This window comes from Capsella rubella, unplaced genomic scaffold (genome assembly GCF_000375325.1).
Source record: "Capsella rubella cultivar Monte Gargano unplaced genomic scaffold, Caprub1_0 scaffold_3, whole genome shotgun sequence".
Classification (NCBI taxonomy): Eukaryota; Viridiplantae; Streptophyta; class Magnoliopsida; order Brassicales; family Brassicaceae; genus Capsella; species Capsella rubella.
The window spans coordinates 14,695,872-14,705,309 of record NW_006238921.1 but is presented as its reverse complement, the minus strand read 5'-3'; the positions used below and the strand labels follow the sequence as shown (position 1 = coordinate 14,705,309).

The window sequence follows — 9,438 nt, the reverse complement described above, 5'->3', positions numbered from 1 at the left end:
ATGTGTTTCTATTATATTAGTAAGCAGGAAATCATTTGTTCTTGGCTTAACTAACATTTATAACCATGTATTGGAAACCAGCTAAATCAAAGATCAATTTAGAATTATTGTATTTCTATTTTGTTTCAAATAAAATATCAAATTTTTACTTTATGCTATACCAGTTTACCAAAATAAACCATCCAAAGAAAAGAAGGAATGCCAACGACAACAACAAGAAAATTGGTTTTTCAAAACCATCCAAAAGTTTTGAAATTATCATGGACCGATATGTTAGAGTTTGGGTTAAACTTCCAATAATTAAAAGTTTGCTCACCAATTTATAAAAAAATAGCTAAAATTAAGAGGTGCTAGGCCGACAAAATAAAAAACAAAGAGGTTGCTAAGCTTATGTAATAAACGTTGAAACTTGGGATTTGACTTTGAACGTGCGGTAGCGCTTTACCGAACCAAACGGGCTGAACAGAGAGTACAGATACAGATATTGGTTTCGATGTCTCTCTCACGCGCTACAGTCTTCCCTTTGATCTCAGCCGTTGGATTTGACTGTTACGGGATATTCCTTTTGACCTCAATAAACAAACAAACAAAGAAAGAAAGTTCATAAAAGGTTTTGATTTTTGTTCTTCAATCCAATATAAATACTGATTATTTCTTAATAGGCTCGACTTGTTCAAACGTAATATAAGAGTTATGGAAGTCGATGCACAATTTTGTGAAAAGGAGGATGAGAAAGAAAGAACCAAAATGTTAAATGTAACTTTTTGTTTTTTTTACTGTTTCATCTTCTCATGTAGGTTTGTTTTGGATTTAGAACGTGCACATAACACGCTAAACGGTGGGATATATTTATAAGGATGATGCGGAAGCTGAGGCATTTATACCGTTGTAGAAGAGAGGAGGCCTGAGGTCGCACATGCTCTTTGCCCACCACTTTTGCTCTCGGGATTTGTATCTCTTAAACATCTCATCCCTTTTTAATCACTCCTTAGTCCTTAATCCTTATTACTTACAAATGCAAAAGATTTGTTTTGATGTTATCTTATTTAATCTTTTCAATACAAATATAGAATTTGTTTCTTGTTTTTCTCTGCACCCAAACTATATGAATGAATACATTAAACGAGTTTTGTTGTTAGCTAGTGGTGTCAAATGTCAATAGCGGTCAAAGACAGCGACCAATATTACGCTTTTTCTATCAATAGTCGTTGGTGCATCACGTACATGCCATCAGTTTTTTTTTTTTTTTTTTTTTTTTTTTTTTTAAATCCTATCGATCGATTTGGTCAGCTTTGGTGAAACCGCATCGAAGTATTTCAAAGTGGATTTTTTCTCAAGGGACCACTATACTGTTTATCCGGAGTTTGGAATGCTTTCCGACTAATGTCAGAGGTAGTTCGATAGTCTGCATTTTTTATTACCAGGTAAATCAATTAGGTTTTGGCCCAATTAACAGATTTCCCATTAATTCATTCCAACATTTTCCAATTTTTTCTTTCCAGTGGATCACGATTATGCAGACTAAGTTTTGGTGATTAGTGGACTACGATTACTAATTTGAAGTGTTTGATTTTGGGATTTCGAGCAAACAAATGTGGATCTTGGGAATCTTTTTTAGTCAATCTTCACCAAACACAACCATATAATATAAGATTTTAATATAAACGAAATGTTAAAGAAGAATTTGATTAATCAACCAAAAACAATATATGGGAAAAACATAAAATTCCATTAATCTTCATCACCAGCCCAATTTGTCTTGATTGGGTTAAGGCCCAATAGGCCAATCATTTCCACCATTGACGTTTAGCCGAGCAAAACTCGTCATTCATCGTCACTCACCCACCAGTGCCATTTATCTGCTTTTGTCCAAACCAAACCCTAATTTCTTTGCTCGAAGTTTCCATTTCAATGCTTCTTTCTTTCTTTCCTATTACAACCTCAATTTTTTTCCCGGGTAGTTGAAAAGACCAAGTCTTTTTTCTGATCATTCTTAAAAGTCTGTGAATTTATCGAATTCTCGGTGTTCTCACATGCCTTCTGATCCCTGTGTTCTTATTTCGAAATCGCTTCGAGTTTCGCTCATCATTTTCAAGAAATTTTTGTGATCCGGTTTCGAAAATTCGCTCAATGGGTTCGGGAGATGATCATCATGTTTTTGTTGTCGATATCAGTTCAGACGAGGATGAGATCAGTACAGGAGGAGTAGATAAAGAGTACTTCAATTGGCTTAACGGTGTTATGGACTCCGTCGATGATACATCGGACAGTACCGATATTGTCGAGATTCTCTCTGAGGTGAAAGGTTGCGTTGATTCTCAGTATCGGAAGCCAAACTCGTCGAATCAAGCTAAGGATGATGATGACGATTGTGTGATTTTGGATTGTGATCCCGACAAGTCGACCAAGGCTGCTTCTGTTGATGATAAATTGGCCAAGAATGATGATGATGATGATGATGATGATGATGACGATGATGATGTGCTTGTAGTTGGTCAAAAGGGTGAGGTATAAGATAATTCCACTTGACCCTTCTCATTTTCAATCAAATTGGTCTGAAATCTAGAGATTCTGTATGCGTTGGTGTTGTTTAGCTATTAGGCTTGGTGATTTCATGACAATGGTTGATTGTTTATTTCATTAGTATAAGAATTTTTAGGCCTTCTTCTTGTCTGAGAGAGCTGTTTTGGGGAATGGTTTGGTCATTGGACTGCTTTGGTGTTGTTGTATACTAATCATTGTATCATTGAATTGTTTTTTTTGGTGACTTCCATCTTTATGCAGGTGTTGTACAGTTTTAAGTTTCCCTGATATCAAAAAGGAAATAAATTTTTGTTTTGTAGATAGCATGTAGAGATTTCCCTCATCCTCGACATTCTTGTGCTAAGTACGCGTTCAACTCAACATCACATGAGAAGTACTGCGACATGGTAAGCATCTGAAGACTCTAATTCTGCACTGAGCTTTAATATTTCCTTTTCCTGGCTGAATCCTTACTTATTTACTTTTATTTGGTTTCACTTTCAAGTGTCACTGTTATGTGTGCGACATCCGTGCTCCATGTCCATACTGGTCTATCGGTGTCTCCACCATTGAGCATTGTCATGCTAATGATAAAGAGAAGATATGGAAGAATCAACGAGAATACTTCAGGACGGGATGCATGCCTACCTCACCATCTACAAAACCTACTCCAAGTATCTTACGGGTATCCCAAAACGCTTCACTTCGGAACCAGGTTGTGATCCGGCCTTGCTCATCATCTACCAATGTTTTTGATCCCTTAAACGTCAAAGCCAGGCATAGAATCAGGCAACCAAATCCACACAATCATGGGTTGCAGGATCGGCCAGCTCAGTCACTGACCAATGTTCGCAACAACGTGATCCAAAAGGATAGAAGTTCTTATAGGTTCAGCCTACGATCCCGAGTAGCCTCTTCTGTGGGAAATATTAACAGCATCCGATGTAGCAATGCTCAAGTTTCACAATCCAGCCACCATAGCCCTTCCGTAGTGGCACCCACAATAAGCACGGAAATGTACACTCAACAACACAAGTATCAGCCCAGTGTTAGTGATCAATGCACAGCGCTACCGGGTTCTCAGAGCAATATGTACAGTAGACATTCAGACCAGAACATACATGGTAGTGAGTATCAGACAAATGTGGATCTGTGTGCTCCGTCTGAGGCTCCTCTTACTACTAATGCAGATTCGCAAACAACGAGGGTACAGGAGAAACAAGGGATTAATGAAAACGTCTTGGAGACCAAACTATCGGAATTTGAGAGCTGGCTAATGGACAATTCTAACCAGCCCGGGCCGGTTAGTCCTTTGCCAGAACCGGTAAGTCAAGACTATGTTGATACGTTGTCATTTGATTTTGAAACCTTCTTGAATGATTGAAACATAATTGTAGTCTGTATCTTCTTCATCCGTAGGTTAACATTCTTCACTGATAAATTGAGTGAGTAGATGCTTCATCTTATAATAACTACGTTTGTGTGTATCATTAACTAGCTGCCTACTACTACTAGTACGTCAGAAAATTTCAGTTAAAAAGTACCTTTTTTGTCAATTGTGACATATATCAGTTTTGACTTCTATAGAACTGTTACTAGAAGACATTGTAATATTTTGGGTAAAATATACTCCTTCCTAAAGTTATAGAAAAACTTCCTACAATTGAAATAAAAGAAACTGATGAATCTTCTTAAGAATATACGAAATTTCCTTCTTGAGAATCCCAAACTATGCTTGGGTACGTTTTTTGTTTGATTTGTGTATATAAGATTGAAGTAAAGCCCGGCCCAATAAGGCAGCTAACGCCCAAAAAAGAAACGGTTTTGACGATGTGACGGTAGCAAACGGCCACCAGTTTTGTCGTTTCGAGGAGTGTAGAGAACACGCGCAAACAAAAGCGCGTAAGAATGAGCTAATGCCATCATCATCGCCTTTTTTTTTCCTTTCTCCGAAAGCAGTCTCACTACGGCAGCACACTACCCTACGCCCCCCTTGGCCCTTCCCACCATCAGCATTTAATTCTCTCTCTCTCTCTCTCTCTCTCTCTACTCTTCTCTTCTTCTGGTTTCGAATTCACTTTACTCTCTTCTCTTCTCTTCTCTTCTCTCTACCACTCTGTGATACCTTCGTCGGAGAAGCTCTCATTCTCTGTATCGTCTGAGAAGCTCTGTTTCCTGCTCTGTACAGATCTCGAGCCGCATTTCGTGGATCTGTGCAAATCGCGTTAAAACCTACTCGCTATTGTGTAACCCTAGGGTTTTGGGAGGAGGGGAGAAATCAATGTCTTTGGAGCTTTGACCAAGTTATGGTTAGACGTTTGGTTCTGGTTATGCTTCGGCGGAGAGTGTCCGGCGACGCTGTGAAGGTTTTGTGTCTCCGTTGCTGACGAATGGTTGTTTTATGAGTTGAGATAAGATGCGGAACTTTGCGATGCTTCTGCTGTTAATTCTTCTTCTTCACTCTCTGAGCTCGTTTCCTATATGCTTTGGTATGAACTAGGTTTACTGATTCTTTTTACCCCTTTTGATGCGTTTGCTTGGTGAACAAAAATTAGGAACCCAGTGAGATTAGGAGAAATTAACCTTAGCTAAGTCTTCTTTTTATTTTTATTTCTTTTGCTCTTACTTAGACAGCTCAAGATTAGTTGGTGTTTATCTATATTTAGAATTGTTTATTGGATATATTTAGAAGCTAACTTTATTATGTACAAAGTAAGCAAAAGGGTTTAATGGTACGATTTAGATTAATTATGTTTGGAATCTGTGATTGTGAAGCGTACGAGTCACGATGAAGTCCCACGTTTTGTGCCTTATTTGGCACCCAACCTTAATTAGCTAAGAATGCACATAGCGCCTTATTTATTTACTTTTTGAGTATCTTGAGGAATTATCGATTTTGTGTGACATTCTCTTTAACTTAGGCATTGTACTTTTATATCCAAGAGAGGATGGAGTATGTATCATTCTATTCTCCGGAAGTATTAGCTGCTATGAATATTCGACATGTATAGAAAGACTCTGTAGATGATTTATCAGCTTGTTCTATCATTTGCAGCTCGGCTGTTTCCAATGAGCTTGCCATTTACCCGATCAAAGTCCCATCAAATGCATTTTTTTCATCCTCATCTTAATCCATCAGTTGCTCCTGCACCTTCACCAGGTTAGCAAGGAGTCCTTTTTGTCACATCAACATATTGTAATTATGTTTCTGTATAGGAGTATCCAATTCATTGGTCATTTTCTTTTCATTTTCAGATTTCCCCCCCTACCCAAGCCGCATTCGACCAGAAAGGCGCAAGGGTCATCATCGTCATCGTCGCTGGCATTTAAGACGCAATGTGACTGCAGTTTCACCTTCGTCACATGGTAATTTTCTGCTTGTTGATTATCTTTCGTCCTGTGCCAGTGGCAAGATTATCTTTTATATGCATACTTCTTTGTCCAGACGATAGTTGATAGATCAAGCGTAGTAACTACTTTTTTCTGTGTGTTTCCGGCTTTCCTTTTTGATAGATTGTCAGCAGACATGTGTGGAGCCTCTCACTTCAACTCCCTTTGGTTCACCTTGTGGTTGTGTCTTCCCCATGAAAGTTCAGCTTCTACTAAGTGTTGCGCCTTTTTCTATTTTCCCCGTGACCAACCAGTTAGAAATTGAGGTTGCTGCTGGAACATACTTGGAACAAAGCCAAGTTAAAATAATGGGTGCCAGTGCCGACAGTGAAAATCAAGGGAAAACTGTGGTGGATATTAACCTAGTTCCACTAGGGGAAAAGTTCGACAACACCACAGCAACTCTTATTTATCAGAGGTTCCGGCACAAGAAAATACCTCTAAATGATACTCTTTTTGGTGATTATGAGGTTACACACATAAGTTATCCCGGTAAACTGATTTCTTTCAGATGCAAATTTCTAGCTTTTTTTTTTCTTTTTTTTTTTTTCATTTCAAAGTTTGAATCTCTTAACTTTGCTTCAGGAATTCCTTCTTCTTCGCCAAATGGAGATTCTACAGGAGAGGCTCCAAGTGCAAGTCCGCGGCTTCCAATCACTGCAAACTTTGCCAACAAAAGCCAGGGAATAGGTTTTAGAACGATTGCAATCATTGCGTTGTCAGGTTTCGTGGTCATTCTGGTTTTGGTTGGATCTATATCTATAATCGTGAAATGGAAGAAAATTGGGAAGTCATCTAATGCTGTTGGCCCAACTTTGGCTCCATCAATTAACAAAAGGCCTGGTAATTTTCTCCCTCTGACTCTATAACGCACCAGTAGCTTTAAGAGAATTTTTTTCTGAAATATTTATACACCTTGCAGGTGCTGGATCTATGTTTTCTAGTAGCGCCAGAAGCTCAGGATCAGATTCTTTGATGTCTTCTATGGCTACATGTGCTTTATCCGTTAAGACCTTTACACTCTCTGAGCTTGAGAAGGCAACTGATAGATTCAGTGCAAAGAGGGTTTTGGGCGAGGGTGGATTTGGTCGTGTTTATCAGGGGAGCATGGAAGATGGAACCGAGGTTGCAGTGAAACTGCTAACTAGGGACAATCAGAACCGAGACCGGGAATTTATTGCAGAAGTCGAGATGCTAAGCCGTTTGCACCACCGTAATCTTGTGAAACTGATTGGAATATGCATTGAAGGCCGCACACGCTGCTTGATTTATGAGCTTGTCCACAATGGGAGTGTTGAGTCCCACTTGCACGGTGACATATACTGTTCTCTGCACTTTTTAATAACAATACATCCCAACTATATCAATCACTTCTCATTGCATCACCTCCTAAATCCTGGTTTTTCTGTTGTTGACAAAACAGAAGGAACACTTGATTGGGATGCACGGTTGAAGATTGCACTTGGAGCAGCGAGAGGACTGGCTTATCTCCATGAAGATTCAAATCCCCGAGTAATCCACCGTGATTTCAAAGCTAGCAATGTTCTCCTAGAAGCTGACTTTACCCCAAAAGTCTCTGACTTTGGCCTGGCAAGAGAAGCAACGGAAGGAAGTCAACATATTTCAACTCGAGTCATGGGGACCTTTGGGTAAAATCCCGTTCTATCTCAAATGTGATTAATACAGACACCCTGGTTAGATGGTGGACTTACAGTGACTACCCTGGAAATAATTGCAGGTACGTGGCTCCTGAGTACGCAATGACGGGGCATCTCCTTGTTAAAAGCGATGTCTATAGTTACGGTGTGGTTCTACTCGAGCTCCTCACTGGTAGAAGACCGGTAGACATGTCTCAACCTTCAGGAGAAGAAAACCTTGTGACATGGGCGAGACCCTTACTAGCCAACAGAGAGGGCCTGGAGCAACTGGTGGACCCTGCATTGGCTGGAACCTACAACTTTGATGACATGGCGAAAGTGGCTGCGATTGCCTCCATGTGCGTCCACCAAGAGGTCTCACACAGACCGTTCATGGGGGAAGTTGTTCAGGCACTGAAACTTATATACAACGATGCAGATGAGACATGTGGTGACTATTGCAGCCAAAAGGACTCATCAGTACCAGACTCTGCAGACTTCAAAGGCGATCTGGCTCCTTCAGATAGCAGCTGGTGGAATTTGACACCTCGGTTAAGGTATGGTCAAGCTTCGTCGTTCATAACCATGGAATATAGCTCAGGACCATTAGAGGACATGGAGAACCGGCCTCATTCAGCGTCTAGCATTCCAAGAGAAGGAGGGCTTTTTCTACCAAACAGATCGGGTCCATTACGACCCATGCGTAGTAGAAGAAACTTCTTTAGATTGAGAGGAAGCATGAGCGAACACGGTGGACCGTCGTCATCTAGACATCTCTGGTCCGGTAATGGCGACTGGCTCTGAGAAACCAGAAAAATGTACAGTGAAGAAGAAAAGAAAAAAAGAAAAAAAGAAAAAAAAAAGTGGAAAAGGCTCACACAACTCTTGAGCTGCATGGTTAGGTTCCGGTTTGGTAAGGTTGATCTGGGTAAAGACATTCCGGTTGGGTTTCTTGTAGGAGATCTTTATTTTTGGTTGTGTGTTCCTCAAAAATAGATTAATTGTTTGTTTTTGCGAGGATGCAAAAGCACAAGGAGGGAGGGAGGGTTGTATTCTAAAAGGACGTCTGTATTTAGTTTCTCTCTTTTCTTTCTTCCCCCCACCAAAACTTTTTTTACATTTTAGTGAAGTTAGTAATTTACCTAATTTTTTTTGTAGTTTATAAGTTTCAAGTTCCTATGAATTTTGGCTTTTGGTAATCGTTATTCAGTTTCCGGTTCTTTGAACTAAAATGTCGTCATTATGTAATACCCCCAATCCCACTATTTTGGACATAGAAGTCCATAATTGTGGTGTAATTAAAAAAACGACAAGGGATGTTGTGTTTTGTGGTTGTGTACCATGCAAGGTAAACCGTCGTAATTATCATTTGTAGGTTTTAAAAAAAAAGATTTTTTTTTTTTTTTTTGGCAATTTGTTTGTTACAAATATTCGTAAAATCGAAATTTCCATATATGTTAAATCTGAGAATGAATATTTCTTTTGGCTTCCTAGAAAAAGAAGAAAACCCTAATTGTGTGTTGGGTTGGCGATGGAGGAGGGTGAGAGCGGCGCCGAGAAACTGATCCGTGGCGTAAGTAATGGAGGAATAACGAGTAGCAAATGTTGTGAGGGAGGAGAAAGCAGCAGCGAATCTTCTGAGGAAGAAATAGTTTTACAGAAGTGGCAACGTAAGATGATAGCAGCTCGTGCTCGTGATGCCAAAGCTCTAGCAAATCTGGCGGAGCAAAATAAAAAGGACAAGCCGAACCGAGACAGGCTTGAGTATCTTCTAAAGCTTACTGAGGATTCTTTCGGGGCCAAACGCCAAACGGGATTCATCGACAAGCCTAACTAACTTCTCTAGTCTCTACCTTGTTTCTGATGGTTTTTATGGACTGTAGTGATT

The 9,438-nt window shown here is 39.7% G+C and overlaps 2 protein-coding genes across 3 annotated transcripts; both read left to right on the top strand.

Moving 5' to 3' along the window:
• Positions 1-1,845: 1,845 nt before the first annotated feature.
• LOC17892977 lies at positions 1,846-4,085 on the top strand. Its single transcript, XM_006299015.2, has 3 exons — positions 1,846-2,508; positions 2,844-2,930; positions 3,029-4,085. The coding sequence occupies exons 1-3, from the start codon at positions 2,131-2,133 to the stop codon at positions 3,905-3,907; spliced, it is 1,344 nt and encodes a 447-aa protein (XP_006299077.1). The 5' UTR covers positions 1,846-2,130; the 3' UTR covers positions 3,908-4,085.
• Positions 3,766-8,898, top strand: LOC17893761 (receptor-like serine/threonine-protein kinase ALE2). 2 transcript variants are annotated; one of them, XM_023785314.1, is made up of 8 exons: positions 3,766-3,847; positions 5,579-5,683; positions 5,779-5,889; positions 6,037-6,405; positions 6,499-6,756; positions 6,836-7,225; positions 7,337-7,562; positions 7,652-8,898. In XM_023785314.1, the coding sequence occupies exons 2-8, from the start codon at positions 5,593-5,595 to the stop codon at positions 8,352-8,354; spliced, it is 2,148 nt and encodes a 715-aa protein (XP_023641082.1). In that variant the 5' UTR covers positions 3,766-3,847; positions 5,579-5,592; the 3' UTR covers positions 8,355-8,898. The 2 variants fall into 2 exon arrangements, with proteins under 2 accessions (XP_023641082.1, XP_006300044.1); XM_006299982.2 differs by lacking the exon at positions 3,766-3,847 and adding an exon at positions 4,408-5,012.
• Positions 8,899-9,438: the final 540 nt, after the last annotated feature.

Coding starts and splice junctions, on each gene's coding strand:
- LOC17893761 (XM_006299982.2), top strand. CDS start 4,940: ATGCGGAACTTTGCGATGCTTCTGCTGTTAATTCTTCTTCTTCACTCT. Junction 5,890..6,036: donor AGTTTCACCTTCGTCACATG/GTAATTTTCTGC, acceptor CCTTTTTGATAG/ATTGTCAGCAGACATGTGTG. Junction 7,563..7,651: donor CGAGTCATGGGGACCTTTGG/GTAAAATCCCGT, acceptor AAATAATTGCAG/GTACGTGGCTCCTGAGTACG.
- LOC17892977 (XM_006299015.2), top strand. CDS start 2,131: ATGGGTTCGGGAGATGATCATCATGTTTTTGTTGTCGATATCAGTTCA. Junction 2,509..2,843: donor TAGTTGGTCAAAAGGGTGAG/GTATAAGATAAT, acceptor TTTGTTTTGTAG/ATAGCATGTAGAGATTTCCC. Junction 2,931..3,028: donor ATGAGAAGTACTGCGACATG/GTAAGCATCTGA, acceptor TTCACTTTCAAG/TGTCACTGTTATGTGTGCGA.